Below are 16869 nucleotides of genomic sequence, written 5' to 3' on the forward strand. Positions count from 1 at the left end.
TCTCACTTATATCACTAAACCTTGCAGCTAATTATAGGCTTCTTATCTTCGACTATTGGCTCTACCTACCCCGTAAGGGATAAAGATGTGATATGTATGTATGAATGTCATTTTCAATAAAATAGTAAGGGGTCTATGAACCTCATACTTTTGAGAGGCTTGCCTGAGTGTATGGATTCATTAAATAAGCCTGTAGAAGTTCAAAATAGTGCACTATTACATTAGTCGTCAAATAAGATGAATTGAATACTACCTACTCATTGAGCAAGAGCACATTATATTATTAATACCGCCCGTCAGAGAGGTCATGTCTGTTGAAGTTTGAAGTGTATTGTACTACTGGCTATGAATTTCCTTGACGTCATACAAGGAAATACGTGTGAAATGAAAACATTGTTAAAATACATGCACATTGTCGCTTATGCCAATCAGTTGACAAAAGGTACTAAAAATTTCACGTCAAGGGCGAAAAATATAAATGTTCATCAATCTGATCTGATGTAAAGGCATATTAAACTCACCGAGTAGTGATCTTCGTGGCTAACCACAATTTTACTGCACACTATTCATATTAAAATATTAATCTAAATATCAACTACATTTAGTAATAATTCCAATTATAAAAAATAAAAACAAAAGGAGAAACAGCGCACCCACACTTTTCTAACCAAACCAAAGACACCATACCAAAGATAAAAAAACATTTTTTTTTATTAATTTCAACTATAGACAATTTCTTGTACTTTTTTAGTAGGTAGATGTTTAAAAATATTAGGTACGAAAAGGTCCATGCATTTAATGTGCTACCACTCTTAAACTCTTAGAAGACACTTGCAGCGGCCATCGACTTTATCCGACGCCGGTCTGACTGACTCGGACGGACTGTACTTTTTATTTCTTCCTAAATTATCCTCTATTATATTATTTTCGCTAGCGTGAAAAGTAACATAAGGTAATCTTTTTAAATCAATGACTATTCTCTGTACGCCAAAATTGAATGAAGATTAATTATTTTCGCTAGCGTGAAAAGTAACATAAGGTAATCTTTTTAAATCAGTGACTATTCTCTGTATGCCAAAATTGAATGAAGATTAGTTAGTGATGGTGCCGTGAAAAGCAGATGCATCAACACTAGTTTAATCTAAAAGTATTGATACCTTACAAGGAAAATGCAGAAATGTCATTTTCTGAGTATGGGGACAGATTAAGCCGTTACATTCAAATATTAGCCATTTCCGTGGTTATTACTAGGGTTCTTTGGGCAGCATTGGTGCAACACGGGCTTTTCTGAGTCGGAAGCCTAAGCTTAAACGCCCTTAATTTATAAAAATGTTTAGAATCTGTTTGTCAGTGTCATTAATGTGTTCAGAATTATTTACAATTTTGTTGTCTATGACATTGACAAGACAATGCATGCATTGACTTTGACAGCTACAAAAAGAAAAAAGGTGCAAAATTTGGGATGATGCTCTTTTGATTTGGAATCCTGGAATCTTACTTTGGTTCTTGTAGTTCTCTGAATAATACGTGTAAATCAATGTTTAATACAGAACTCTACTAAAACAATAAACCGTTTATAACGATGGCTGATGAAGAAATCAACGGAGACACAGACGACATTCAGCATGATAAAGATAAGACTCAAAAGAAGACTGCGAAACATGATAGTGGAGTAGCAGATTTAGAAAAAGTCACTGATTATGCTGAGGAAAAGGAGATTTCTTCTCAGGACATATCTGGGGTAAGATATTAGGAATATTGTAACTACGTTCATTCATAACCTCAAAATTTAGGGTAAATGCAAGCATTAGGTAGGTACCTACCTATGTACTGTGCGATACCTATGTACTATGCGATTTATACTGGTGTTTACTTGGTGTAGTGTTATTTGGTGTGTACCTCCATACCCGTTCCTTTCGCGCCCCACTGGGCTTCTATTGCTGCTACCCGCGACGTTACACGTTCAGTCTCTAAACAATATAAATTACATGTTGTTATTTTTCGTCCATGGATGTTGAAGACTTTTATTATTATCCGGTCCATTTGGCTTGCGTTTTTTTATCTACCTTCAGGGCAATACTACTGATAATTTTAACTACTGATAAATAATGAAGTCATAACCATAAACCTGTCAAATTCATTTTGAGTTCAAAGATGGTTTCTAATATTGCTTTGTCTGGCACTCATAAGTATAAACACTTGGTTTCATGAACATAAGTTCTCCTGTAACATAAGTTCTCCTGTGTTTTAGATTATCAGACATAAGGTAAAACACAGGAGAACAGGTGTCACATTGCGGGGCCCAAGGGTATTTTGCCAGTGGGTGAGGTCTTCCAAAGGTTTATAAAAGTTATTCTTCTTTCTAAGAAATTACTTGATGTTATTTTTGTAAAACATATGTTTATTTTTTTATTTGATCCAAATATTTCATTCTTGTTTATCCTCTTCTTTCTATTATTATTGTAAATATTTTTATCTCTCTAACCTATAACTTTTATTTATTTAAATTGTATGTAAATAGTACATGTTAAAAAGGAATCTCATAATAAAGTTTTTTTTAAATTGTTTATTTCTGTTTGAATAACAACTTTACATATTTTGTATTTCAGGCTCTCTCCTTAATTGGTGACAGAAGAAACAAAGAAGCGGCAGAGCGTTTGGAAAAAGAAAAGGAATTACAAAAAGTATCAGTCAAAAAGGATGACATAGAATTAATAGTAAGTGCTGTTCTTACACATTTATCACGTTTTTATCCCTTTTGAGGAAGACAGAGCCAACAGTTATGAAACAACCGAAATGATCTCACCATACTTATTTTGCTTTATCCACATTAATCATCAATCTTTTCATAAAACTCCATTGGTTTGTGGTACTCTTGACCTGACTTATGCTTGTTGTTTATAAAACATTAACTTTTGCGCAGGGCATTGCTTCCGTGGGAAATTGCAGACAAAAATAGCCTATATTATTACCAAAGGCATATTCTATATCTGTGCCAAATTTCGTGAAAATAAGTTCTGTAGCTTTTGAGTTTATTACAAACATAAAAAATACTAAATTAAAAACTTTTCTCATTAATATTAGTATGGATAATCTTCAATTGTTTTAGTTTTTGTTTACCACTGACTCTTATATTTCCAGGTGAAAGAAATGGAAATCTCCAGAACGTTAGCGGAGAGAACATTAAGAGAACACAGAGGCGATGTTGTGGCTGCTCTGACCACTTTAACCAATTGAACTATTTAACAAAATGTTACACTGTAAAAAAAATGCAATAGACTTTTCTATGCCATAATGTTGTTTTCGATGAACTAATTTTAAAGGACATATTAAGGAACAGTTATTTGTACTGTGTGTCAGTACAATAAGACCAATCTCTTTTTGTTGATGTTGTAGGAAGCGACTAAAAAATAAAAAGCCCTAACTTGCATCAAAGGAATTACAAAGATGAGGAGGTTCCAGCAGGCAGTAGACTCAAAGTTTTGCTTAACAATCGTAATGTGCCAGCAACATAGCTCCAGTGTCAATTCATAGAAAATGTATGTACCATTATAATCTTTACAATCCAGATGAAACATGTTCTGGTCGGTCACATCACAGCTCTGATGTGTGGGGACAGACCCGTTGGTGTGAGGTGTTCTACATGTAAAAAATGACAACAGAGAATTCATTGAAAGTCGTAAGATTTACTTAAAGGCTCGATTTATGACATCACAGTTATTTCAATTGGAAATTCTATTTTCAATAGCTACACATAAATGTATATATACACGGAAAATTAAAATAGCCTACTTAATGTAAATTTGTAACACATTTGTGTTTTTAACATACTCGAGTCAATACTATAAATTAAGACCTTAATTGTGACCTTAATGTGCAGTCGGAATTTCACCACACTTATTTGAAACATCATAATCGAAGAATATCATTATGATTTGTACAAAAATACTTTATGTATTCAATATTTTCACATTACATTTATATTATTCTAAACTTTCTAATTTACTTACTACAAAATTTTAACTCACAAAAATATTTTGTATCCTTATTGTCTAATACTGTATAATTAAAGGCAAGTTGAATTGGTCCAGCCATTTAAGAGATCAGGGGCTCACGAATACTCCCTTTGTAACTTTGTGGTGATCGCAAGAGAGGGGAAGATAAGACATGCCATATAAATGTTCCTGAATAAGGGAGCAGTATTATTCACCACAATTTTTTTACACTTACTAATGTGCGCACCCCGGTCTCCTCCCTCTCGAGAGAGGTAAGGATGTAACCGTGATTAATGCCGGGAGGGAGAATTATGTCAGTTTATTAATATTAATTGTTATATATGTAACGCTGGATTCTCTCTACTTGTCGGTTGTAGAGTTTCGTCTTTGACTTCTTCTGTATAAGGCGGTGGCGGCACACTGCAATCGTGCACCTGAAAGTATATTTTCCTTTTATTTTTTGACGACTAAAAAAAATTTATTTCACCTGAGGCGTCCGCGTGAAAATTGTTGGCAGTGTTATTTTGACAAATGTTAACGATGTTTTATCTTAACTTCTTGCGTGAAAGAGAAACAAACACATAATTTTGAACTTTCTTAAACTATGAGTATGAAGTATGATTTAATATGTTCACACATTATTGAGCAGGTGTACCCTGATGTGCGGAGTTCGATTCGATTGAATTAAACGTAGGTAAATATTTCTAGAAAATATACAAAGTCTCATAAGAATCAAGATGAAAATGATTAATAATGATCCCAGAATGGATGATTTTTATTCATTTTCATCATTTCGGTGTTCAAGTATTTAATTTCTATTCTATTTTTACGGGTATTTTGATAAATATACTGATAAATGAAAAATAATACGTACAAAACCATCATTCAGGTATGATATGGCTGGATATGTGGACGAATCCGTCGTCGCCGGTGTTCTCGAATATCTGCAAAAATATAATACTATATAAACTGACTACTCTATGTAGTAAGTGGGTACATGGATCTATAAGAGATCAGATTTAATTTCCTTTGAATTTAAAGATGTTTCTAAACTCGACACACAGAATAGCCATTAACAGAGAAACAAATCCATTCAATAAGGATGTCAGATATTTTTTCACATATCAATGTTCTTCGATGGGTATGCCTTTTAAAGTGTCCAAACGTTAATCTGATATTGGTACTAGGAGGTTCGCATTGATTTGGCCAAATGATAGTTTTTATTTTCGTATTCAAAACTGAACTCACAAAATTGACAATATATTAAAACATAACTGTTATAACATAATTAAAATAGCTATAATAAAACAATGAATCTGTACCTCGGTGGAGCATTCCGGAGCCTCTCATCGACGTAAAGTTGTAAACTCCCTATGGAAAGCCGGCTGTCATAGTTTGCTCCGCGGCCCATTGGTCTGTAAGTAATACAACTATTAAGATACTCTAACAAGAACAATAAAAGTGTGCAGGTCATTAAACATTGCCATAAATTAGCAGGAGAGCGACGAAACTTTCTATAATTAAAATGTTTAGTTTCACGTTATTTAGCATACAAATCAGCATAAATTAAGACAATAGAAATGTCATGACAATAGAAATGATTGTATCGTCGTCTTGGCATGGCACGTAATTTTTTTGCAGTTTTGTTTCTGACAAATAAATCTCAGAATTGAATCGAAATATAAATTTATAACTAAATAGGTTATTTAAATATATAAGGGACCAATAACAGATTGAGTTAGCCGCGAAGTAAGTTCGAGACTTGTGTTATGATATACTAATTCAACGATAGGTACCTACTTATCTTATACGATAAATATCCAAGACCCAGGCCAATTAGAGAAAGTTCGTTTCTAATCAAGTTCGTTCTGGCCAGAACTTGGCCAGAACTCCGGTGTCAATAAAAAGGGAAATTATGTATTTCTCATTTCTGTAATCTTATATTATTCCGAATTGTGTCCGAATGGTTTAACATAATGATCATCAAATACGGGTAATTTATCATGGGTTATGCAATAAAACAACATATTTTTTGTTAAAAGTTAGCTAACGCAAATTTCTCAATATAGGATCTATTATATATACTAGTGCCAAAATAAACTGGAAATAAATATGCTGTCGATAAATACTTAATGGTTATGTTGTTTAAAAAAGGCAAAAGATTTTGTGAATCTGGTGTTTTTTAGTTATAACACACCTTATATCGGTCGTAGCGCATAACTTGAAGAGCAAAACAAATGTTGCTATAATTCCTAAAATTAATGCTGTCCCCATGATAGCTTGCGTCGTGGTCACCAAGAGAATTTGGTCTAAGGAGTCTCTGAAACAAAATAATGTTATTTTATATGTACAATATCCATGCCATTTCTAAATAAGTAAGATCTTGTGGATGTTAAAGAAACGGAATTTAAGACAAAATTGCTAAAAAGTGTATTTTTAAAGTCTAAGCATAGAATTTGAAATAATATTAAATTGAGAAACGCCATATTTTACTTGATAAGAATTAAACAGCGATGCCTTGCAAAGTACGTATTTCTGTGCAGTTGTAAAGCTATCAAATAAATTTCAGGATTCGTCCTCGTAAAATTTTCTCGTCTTATATTTTATATAAATATAAATCACTACATAGTATAAAATAAAGTCGCTATTTTAGTCTGTTTGTCTGTATGCTTAAATTTTTAAAATTACGCAACGGATTTTGATGCGGTTTTTTGTAACAGGTAGAGTGATTCAAAAGGAAGGTTTTTATGTATAATAACATTTATAATTTTGCACCCGTGCGAAGCCGGGGCTGGTCGCTAGTAATATATATAAATAAAAAAATAAAAGAGATAATTACCGACAAATCCAGTTGCCAGCGGGGTCTGTGCAGGGTTGGCAGATTCCGTACCAACAGTGCAGGCTCGTGTTGCCATTGTGGCTGCAGCACGGGCCGAAACACTTCTCGCCCAGCCCTGGAATTATACATGTGAGGTCTTGTTTAGTTCCAAATATTAACAAAACTGTAATCATTAAGTACGGTTGGCAAATAATGCACACGTTTGTAAATCTCTGAATGTTGTCAAGAATAGTAACTAAGAAATATTGTTGCATTATACTATTTATAAATAGTACAAGTATTAGTCACTCGGTGTCCACGGATCATTGTAACATGATTTGAAATGTCCGTGATAAAATAACGGTACGTTATATCTGTAATATTTATAAACTTACCGATAGCAGGACTAGGCTTATGTTGCTGTTTTATGCTCTATGATCGAAAGGCTTTATTTACCTGGGCATTTGACACAGGAATTCTGAAAGCGGTTAGGCAGGAATCCATCAGCGCAGTAACACTTGCTGTTTAGGCACACGTACTCTTCTCCCACGCATTTTGGGCTACACTCTGAAATACATACGACAAGTAATATAAATGAGGCAGCACCGAAGTTAGATTTGTGATAGGGGAAGCTAAGTCACTATCTAGGGTGTATTTGATCCACACTAATAATAAAAAGAAAAGATTTTTATATATGTTTGTAACGAATAAACTTAAAAACTACTGTTTTTCACGAAATTTGGCAGATATGTATATGTAGGTACATATAGAATAAATCTTCGGGTGTATAGACGTAGACATTTTTATGGAATTAATGTTACACCATAATAAAAATATAATTTTCTATTATATATAAAAACAAACTTTTGCCATAAGAACTGGGTTTGCCCACCCTAGAATCATGTTTTCTACTGGGACAATGCTATTTGAAATTGTACCACATTATACGTAGGTATAAGTTTAAACATTGGTGTCGCGGAGAAATCGCATTAGAAGGGTCATCAATATCTAACCATTTTACATCAAGAAGCTTCTTGATGAAAAGTGGTTGATGATGAAACCCGACCTAAAGCTAATTCTAGAAAGATAAAGCAATGGAAGCAAATGATTTCTTCTTCTTTTCACGCGTAGAGAAATACGCAGTTTGATTTTATTTTGATTTTATTTCAACCTTCGTAGTTCGGAGCTGTTAGGAGTTAATTACATGTGTAAGTTAATGTTTACAAAGGATTTAATATTCTCTTGAATAGGTACATACATGAAGTTAAAATTTCAAATTAGCGTTTTTCCCGCGTTTATTAGCAATCCTACACGAAATACTCTTTATGCAGTAAATTTTTTATCTATATCTATACTTATAATAAATCTGTAGAGAGGTCAATTCTGTACATGGAATATATTTTCAAAATAACTGTCAGGGGGTGATTAGTGATCGATACTGATGCCAAAAATGCAATCAGTAAAATTTTTGTCTGTCTGTCTGTCTGTCTGTATGTTCTTTATAGAAACAAAAACTACTTGACGGATTTAAACGAAACTTGGTACAGTTATTCTTCATACTCCTGAGCAGGTTATAGTATACTTTTCATTACGCTACAATCACTAGGAGCAGAGCAGTGAAAGGAAATGTTGGGAAAACGGGAGAAGTTACTTGATTTTTTAAGCTTCCGTCGCGTGTGCAGCCTTAATGGTTAAAGATAAAGCGAAACCATGTATAACGGAAATATTCTACATAAAATTATTATAAAAATATCCCAAGACAGCATAAGTCTATCTTTTATGGTTGACTCACAATAACACGTCTAATTCCTAATAGCTTAGCAGTTCGGAGATTTCTGATTATATTTCTTTACTCTGATGTTTATAATACCAATAACACTCACACTCATTCATAATTCTTAAAAGTTAATATAAGTACCTATTCAATAAAAAAAGAATCATCGAAATCGGTATAGAAACACCAAACTTATACATGAAATGCAATACGCTAGCAAGCAATCGCGCGTAAATACTGAATCATGCTATAAGGATTATTTTTGCGTAACGGTTACCGCGCTCGACGCGGCTAGCGGCGGCAGGGTAGAAAAGGGGCGGGAGGCGAGCGCAAGCTTCATGACCAAGGCAGCCAGGGGGAGACTTCACGCAGTTCTCTCCTCCAGCCTCCCCCTGAGGACGAAGCTCTGGATCTACCAAACGTACGTCAGATCCCGCCTCACGTACGCGGCCCCGGCGTGGTACGCATTTTGCTCTAAGACCAAAAGGAGAAGACTCAGAGCCCAAGAGAACCAAAGTCTCAGAGCAGTCGTTGGAGCCCCGCGCTACGTGAGGAACTCGACGATCCTCAGGGACCTGAAGTGGGAGAACCTAGATATTCGAGAGGGCGGGCGCGTCATCACACAGCCACCTGCGCGGCATCTCGCCGCTCCACGCCCGCCCTCCGGGCCGTCGGGTGAAACTCTCCCCTCGCTGCCTTGCGGCAGACGTCGTCGACCAGTGACAACGCCGCCGCCGATGGGAACTCCCAGTGTATGAAGTCGTGAAGACCCAGGCCGTCACGGCCGCCCCATCGACCTGCCTACAGTCGTAGGCAGCGATGATGCCATTGAAGAGGGCCAAAAGCCCTCACCAATCTACTCCGACTTCCCTAAGGGAGTGTAGGGACGCAATGTAAGTGTGACTGTTATGTGTCAGCGATTTTGTATGAGAGCGACGAATGAATGGCGTGTGGTCAGTTACTGCGCACTGGTCCTCACGCGTATACGTATTGTTTAGTTATTGAAAATTAATTCATTAATAAAAGTTAAATTTAATTATATAGAACAATTTATTATTGAAGATCAGTGGCGGTGCTCCCAGTAGATTAGGACCCTCACACTATAACAAAATAGGCACTCAAGAATATTTTAAATTAAACAAATTATTTAATTTTTACATATTTAGTAGGAGCCTATAATTGGTGACCCCGATTTTCCTAGTGTTTCATTTTAAAAAAAATAGTGTGAGAGTTCTTAAGTGTCTACTGGAATAGATATAAGTGCATAGTGTTATTTGCGATAAATAGAGACATTAGTGATTAACAGTTGACAATTTAGTGAAGAGTTTTGGACTAATTAATAATGAACAAGGACTTAAGTGCTGGACCCCCGCTACAAGGATCGTCAAAAATGGCACAAGGTACGTCTAATACGGATTTAGCTGCTATCGCTCTTCAAGCCCGATTACCGGATTTTTGGGCTGAAATGCCACGTTTATGGTTCGCGCAGATTGAGAGTATCCTTTTGCCTCAAAAGCAAAGTGATGGAGCCAATTTTGATGTAGTGGTAGCAAAGTTGAATCGAGATGCATTGCAACAAGTTAGTGATATTGTGTTGTCGCCACCTGAAACTAATAAATTTAAGGCCATTAAAGAACGTTTATTACAAGTTTATGAAGAAAGTGCGGAACGTCAATTTCAAAAGTTAGTTGGCGAGATGGAATTGGGAATGCAAAAACCTTCTCAATTATTGCGGCGTATGCGTGAATTAGGACAAAAAGCGCAAGTTTCCGACCATACATTGCATAATTTATGGATTGCTCGTCTGCCATCATCCGTGAGAGCTGTACTCACAGTAAGTCAGGATCAAACATTGGATAATTTAGCGAAGATTGCTGACAAAATAATGGAAAGTGTACGCAGTTCTGATATCGCAGAAATCAACAATACATCTTCAGGGAGTACCCAGTTTCCTGTTAATGATCTTTTGACTCAGATGCATAAATTACACCTGGAAGTAGCATCCTTGCGTGAAGAGGTGAGTCAACATCGCCGATCATCATATCGAGGACGACAAAATTTTAGAAACAGATCGAGGTCAAAGTCCAGGACTCCTAATGATCCTAATTGGTTATGCAAATGGCATTATCGTTTTAGGAATAGAGCGAGGAAATGTGAGCAACCCTGTGCATGGAAAACTCCATCGGAAAAAAATACGGAAAACTAATGGAGGTGCAATCGACGGCGGGAAATATTGTACCTACGAATAATCACCGCCTATGTGTTTATGATAGGGAAAATGGACTAAAATTTTTAGTGGATACTGGTGCGAATATTTCTGTTATTCCGGCAACCTGTAAACAAAAACGTGAAACATGTACGGACTATAAGTTATTTGCGGCTAATAATAGTGAAATTAAGACATTTGGTATAAAACACTTGACATTAAATTTAAATCTTCGACGCCCTTATCATTGGACTTTTGTAATTGCTGATGTTAATCAGGCAATATTAGGTGCCGATTTTTTGACTCATCATAACTTGATTGTCGATTTAAATGCAAAGAAATTAATTGATAAGGAAACTAGGTTACTAACGTTTGGCAACATAGTTAACAATAACACACCATCAATAGGGACTGTAAATGGTGATCATCCATTCCTAGAATTATTAAATGAATTTCCTGAAATTACTAAACCGATTTCTTTTAATAATCTAGATAGTAAATGTACTAAAAATAATGTTTTCCACTATATAGAGACTACAGGGAAGCCTATTCATGCTCGTGCGAGACCATTGCCGCCCGACAGGTATCATAAGGTGAAAGAAGAATTTAAATTAATGCAGGAACTAGGTATATGCAGACCGTCGAAAAGTGAATGGGCCAGTCCTCTGCATGTTGTGGCAAAGAAGAATGGAGAAATTCGCCCAGTGGGAGACTACCGACGTCTTAATGCGATCACGAAGCCAGATCGCTACCCCGTTCCTCGTCTGCACGACTTCACATATATGTTAGCAGGTAAGAAATATTTTTCAAAAATTGATATTAATAAAGCATATTTTTTTATAAAGGTAGCTCCACAGGATATTGAGAAAACTGCAATTATCACGCCTATAGGTTTGTTTGAATTTTTAAGATTGCCTTTTGGTTTACGTAATGGTAGTCAAACTTTTCAAAGATTTATGTGTAATAATGTATTAAAAGATTTAGATTTTGTATTTGCATTTATTGATGACGTCATGATTTCAAGTTTTACTAAAGAAGACCATGAAAACCATTTACGTCAAGTATTTCAGCGTTTTACGGATTTTGGTATAACTATAAATATAAATAAATGTGAATTTGGCAAGCAGGTAATTGAGTTCTTAGGATATGAAGTTTCCACAGATGGCATTAAACCACTTGAAAATAAGGTTAAGGCCATACTGGAATATCCGAAACCGGAAACAGTTGAACAATTAAGACGATTTTTAGGAATGGTAAATTTTTATAGAGCCAATATACCCAACGCTACAAAATATCAATCGATTTTGAACGAATTTTTAAAAAACTCTAAGAAAAAAGATAAAACAAAAATCAATTGGTCAGATAAATCAGTTCAGGCATTTGAACAATGTAAATTAAGCCTTAAAGAAGCTGTAATGTTGTCTCATCCAGTACCGAATGTACCATTGTCAATTATGTCAGACGCGTCGGATAAATTTGCGGGTGCGGTATTGCAGCAATTGGTAAATGGCAAGTGGTTACCGTTAGGATATTTTTCTAAGAAGTTTACTACAGCTCAACAAAAATATTCTACATACGATAGAGAACTGACGGCTATTTACATGGCTATAAAACATTTTAGATATCAATTTGAAGGTAGGGAATTAATAATATTTACAGATCATAAACCATTAACATTTGCATTTAATAAAGCCGAAACTAGTTGCGAAACACCAAAGCGTACTAGGCAATTATTATTTATTAGTGAATTCACAACGGATATTAGATATATCGAAGGCAAGAATAACAATATAGCGGATGCCTTATCGCGTGTTGAAACAATACACAATCCTACTTATATTGATTACGCGGAGTTAGCCGTAACTCAGAAATGTGATATGGAATTAAAACAATTGTTGAATGAACAAAGTGATAACATTTCTTTGAAAAAAATGTTTATTCCAAGTTGTCAACAAGAAATCTGTTGTGAAACTTCATCCAACAGTTGTAGACCATATTTACCACAAAAATTCAGAAAAGTAGCTTTTGAATCAATTCATAATATAAGTCATCCAGGAATAAGGTCGACAAGGAAATTAGTGTCGCAAAGATTTTTTTGGCCGGGATTGAATAAAGATGTAGGTATATGGGCCAAAACATGTATTGACTGTCAAAAATCAAAAATAAATAGGCACACTAAATCTGAATTTCAACAATTTCCTATTACTGAGCGTTTGCAACATGTACATATCGACATCGTAGGAAGTTTAAGTCCTTGTCAGCATGGACATAAGTATGTTATTACCATGATAGATCGTTTTACACGTTGGCCAGAAGCAGTTCCAGTTTCTGAAATAACAGCAGAAATAGTTGCAAAAGTTTTTTATGAAACGTGGATATGTCGATTTGGTACATTTTATAAGTTAACTACGGACCAAGGTAGACAATTTGAGAGTAATTTATTTTGTGAATTGTTAAAATTAATGGGTATTAAACGATCTCGTAGTAGTCCTTACCATCCTCAATGTAATGGGATGATAGAACGTTGGCATAGAAGTATGAAACAGTCATTAATGGCACGTCTTAGTGAAAATAAATCATGGTGTAATGAATTACCTACAGTTCTTTTAGGATTACGTTCAGTATGTAGAAGCGATAATGGTGTGAGTCCCGCAGAATATATGTATGGTCAAGCAATTCGTTTACCTGGTGATTTTTATGATATCACAGATAAACGAATTAGTGATGAGAATACGTTTTTACAACAATTAAGAGATAATATTAGGAATTTGAGACCAGTTTCGAGACAGTTAAGAGACTCACGTACATTATTTGTTCATGAAGAATTAAATACCTGTAATTATGTTTTTATTAGAAATGACGCGGTACGGAAGCCATTGGTTCCACCGTATGATGGTCCTTACCGGGTCATTGATAGAAAAGGTAAGGTATTTACAGTCCAATTAGAAAATAGAGTAGTTAATATATCAGTGGATAGATTAAAACCAGCATTTTTATTAAGTGATCAATCAGATACGGTGGATGGAAACTATGATGCCAACGTTAGCAATAAAATAATTATTCAGGATAAAAAGGAAAGTAAAGAAAGCGATATTGTGATGAATCAAAAAATTACTAGTAGAGGTCGTGTGGTTAAATTGCCAGTAAGATTTAATTGTTAATAATAAAAAAAAAATTTTTTCGCTTACCTAAAAGTTTCAATTAGTCTAAGAATAGTAATTTTATAAAGCAGATTAGATTAAGTTATTGCATTAATTTTATTTTTTATGAAATTAGATTAAAATGTAATTAGTAATATAAGTCAAGTAATGTATAATTATTCATGTAGCCGACTGTACTTTTAGTATTAAAATATTGATACAGTATTATATGTTTAAATGTACTTTGAAATATTTTAATGACGAAGACTGAATTGTTGTAACAACATAAATGATAAAGCTGATGCTTAGTTAAAGGTAATATGGAATTTTCAAACTAGCAAAAGCAAATATCCTAGTTACAAATTCTGTATTGCAAAAATTGGTATTTTTCAGTATCATACAAATTAGTTGTTTAAAGTTTATAATTTTTTGATTATTCATAATGAGTCAATATAATAAGGAACAAGTAAATGTCGCCTCAAACAATGTTGTTCAAGAAAATATGAACAAAATGCAAGTGACACTGGTTATTGTTGCGTGTTAATGGGAACTCTGGTTGGATTAATTATTGTGAAATATTGCCATCAGAGGACAAAGAAGTGGCTTAATAAGCAAATCGTTGTGCGGTGACTAAGATTACGTCCGTATCACAGACGGTCTTTCAACAGCCACAGGCAGCCAGCCGAGTGCAATTTGACGCCTTAGATTCATAGAAATGCTATTATGTGTTGCGTTGTATTCAATGGTCATTGTGTTAACATTACATACCAATAGTTACTCATATTAAATTTGTGAATGATAGAACATTTGTATGGCATTTAAAATTTTTTTGTATGTAAAAATTTGGGGGGTGTAGTGTAGGGACGCAATGTAAGTGTGACTGTTATGTGTCAGCGATTTTGTATGAGAGCGACGAATGAATGGCGTGTGGTCAGTTACTGCGCACTGGTCCTCACGCGTATACGTATTGTTTAGTTATTGAAAATTAATTCATTAATAAAAGTTAAATTTAATTATATAGAACAATTTATTATTGAAGATCAGTGGCGGTGCTCCCAGTAGATTAGGACCCTCACACTATAACAAAATAGGCACTCAAGAATATTTTAAATTAAACAAATTATTTAATTTTTACATATTTAGTAGGAGCCTATAGGAGTATGGGAAGACCCGACGGCGGCAAGATAGTATTGCACAGGCGTTTCAACTTTATTTTCATTTCTTTTTCTTTTGTAAATTGTAGGTACATATTTCTGGTTATAATTCTATTACAATATTTTTTTTTAGTTTAAATAGGCACTTAGATTTAACTATACTAATATTATAAAACAGAAGAGTTTGTTTGTTTGAATTTGCTTATCTCAAGAACTACTGGTTCGATTTGAAAGATTATTTTTGGGTTGAATAGACCATTTATCGAGGAAGGCATTAGGCTATACTAGCTGTGCCCGCGACTCCGTTCGCGTGGAATAGTTATTTTGGGCATCATTGCAGCCGTCAAGGGTGAATAATTTTCGCCGTGTTTTTTTCACATTTTTCATTATTTCTTCGCTCCTTACAGTTGCAGCGTGATACGTTATATAGCCTTCCTCGAAAATTGGTCTATTCAATACAAAAAGATTATTTCAATTCGAACCAGCACTTCCTGAGATTAGCGCGTTCAAACAAACAAACTCTTCAGCTTTATAATATTAGTATAGATTTTGACTACAGTTTTGTCTATCAGTCTATGTATTATAATTATTAATAGCTTTTTATATCGATTTAAAAATGACGAAGTTCCATACAAACTTGCACCCCCTATTTCATCCCCTTGGGATAGAATTTCAGGATAAAAAGTAGCCTAAATTCTAATTCAGGTTACTAACTATATCTGTGCCGAATTTCGTTCAGATCCGTTCGGTAGATTTTGCGTGATGCGCGTACAAACATACAGACAGACAGACGGACAGACAGACAGACAGACAGACAAAAATTCTAAAAAAATTGTTTTGGCTTCTATTGACCATAAAAAGACCCCTTATATTTTTTTTTCTTAAATATCTTCAATGTACAGACAAAGTTCAGTTACAGTTTTATTATATGTTTGGATTTGGATTGGATAACGTCTAGCTGCAACTATTAGGAGCGAAGAAATAATGGAAAATGTGAAAAAAATCGGGGAAGGAGCATCCTTGAGGGCTTCAATGATGCCCAAAATAACTATTCCACGCGGACGAAGTCGCAGGCACAGCTAGTATTGAAATAAGTGTGGTTGTACCATCGAAATGGGGTGAACAAAATTTCGTCAGATGATGAAAATAAGCGTTAATATCACAACGCACTCATCGTAAAAGTAACAATTGAAATACCTTCATCTTCACTAAATTGAGTATAAACACACACAAATAATCCTCCAAAGAGCAACAGCCAATAAGTCATCCTGATAAAAACCATGGATCACATTGTTTTAATAATGCACAAGTAAACAGTTTTCACAGAACATGACCGCGCTGAAAGGGCGACGAACAGGTTTTCCATAATACGAGGCAGGTGATAAGTTATCAGTAGATTTGTTGAGCTGTGATACAATTTTATCGCCATTTCACGTCACACAGCGGTGTGCAACTAATTCATTGTACTTGTCGACCGTCGTATTATTTAAATTTGATATTGGTACCTACGTATTTTAGTTACGAGATCATTGGGTGAAATAAAAAAAAAATATGTTTCCATTTTTGAATAACTTTTCTTGTAGATAAGTACCTGTACGGCTAGTATAATCAATAGGTTGTGTTCTTGTCAAATGTTGTATACCGAAATCTGATGAGATTTCTTTTTGATTTATAAAGCAATCAATTCTACTGGTTTTGTTCAAAATGCAGTGTTTCTATGAAACTTGCAATAATAATACTTGAATGGCAGGAGATCACTACATTGAACATAAAGAAATATGA

The 16869-nt window shown here is 34.6% G+C and overlaps 3 protein-coding genes across 4 annotated transcripts in view; 1 reads left to right on the forward strand and 2 right to left on the reverse strand.

Moving 5' to 3' along the window:
- LOC106134743 (protein roadkill) overlaps positions 1-676 on the reverse strand; it is a 51153-nt gene extending 50477 nt beyond the window's left edge. For both annotated transcript variants that reach the window (XM_013334872.2, XM_060945850.1), the window contains exon 1: positions 522-676. The gene's annotated coding sequence lies outside the window, so the exon portion shown is untranslated. The remainder of the gene's footprint in view (positions 1-521) is intronic.
- Positions 677-1406: 730 nt separating this feature from the next.
- On the forward strand, positions 1407-4007 carry LOC106134740 (huntingtin-interacting protein K). The gene is made up of 3 exons (XM_013334865.2): positions 1407-1741; positions 2610-2717; positions 3142-4007. Exons 1-3 carry the CDS (start codon positions 1583-1585, stop codon positions 3235-3237), a joined length of 363 nt encoding a protein of 120 aa, XP_013190319.1. The 5' UTR covers positions 1407-1582; the 3' UTR covers positions 3238-4007.
- On the reverse strand, positions 3667-16481 carry LOC106134739 (uncharacterized). The gene is made up of 7 exons (XM_013334863.2): positions 16285-16481; positions 7270-7380; positions 6835-6949; positions 6193-6315; positions 5318-5410; positions 4870-4939; positions 3667-4429 (listed from the first exon to the last, which is right to left on the reverse strand). Exons 1-7 carry the CDS (start codon positions 16367-16369, stop codon positions 4331-4333), a joined length of 696 nt encoding a protein of 231 aa, XP_013190317.1. The 5' UTR covers positions 16370-16481; the 3' UTR covers positions 3667-4330.
- Positions 16482-16869: the final 388 nt, after the last annotated feature.

Source organism: Amyelois transitella, chromosome 9, assembly GCF_032362555.1.
Source record: "Amyelois transitella isolate CPQ chromosome 9, ilAmyTran1.1, whole genome shotgun sequence".
In the NCBI taxonomy this organism is placed as follows: domain Eukaryota; kingdom Metazoa; phylum Arthropoda; class Insecta; order Lepidoptera; family Pyralidae; genus Amyelois; species Amyelois transitella.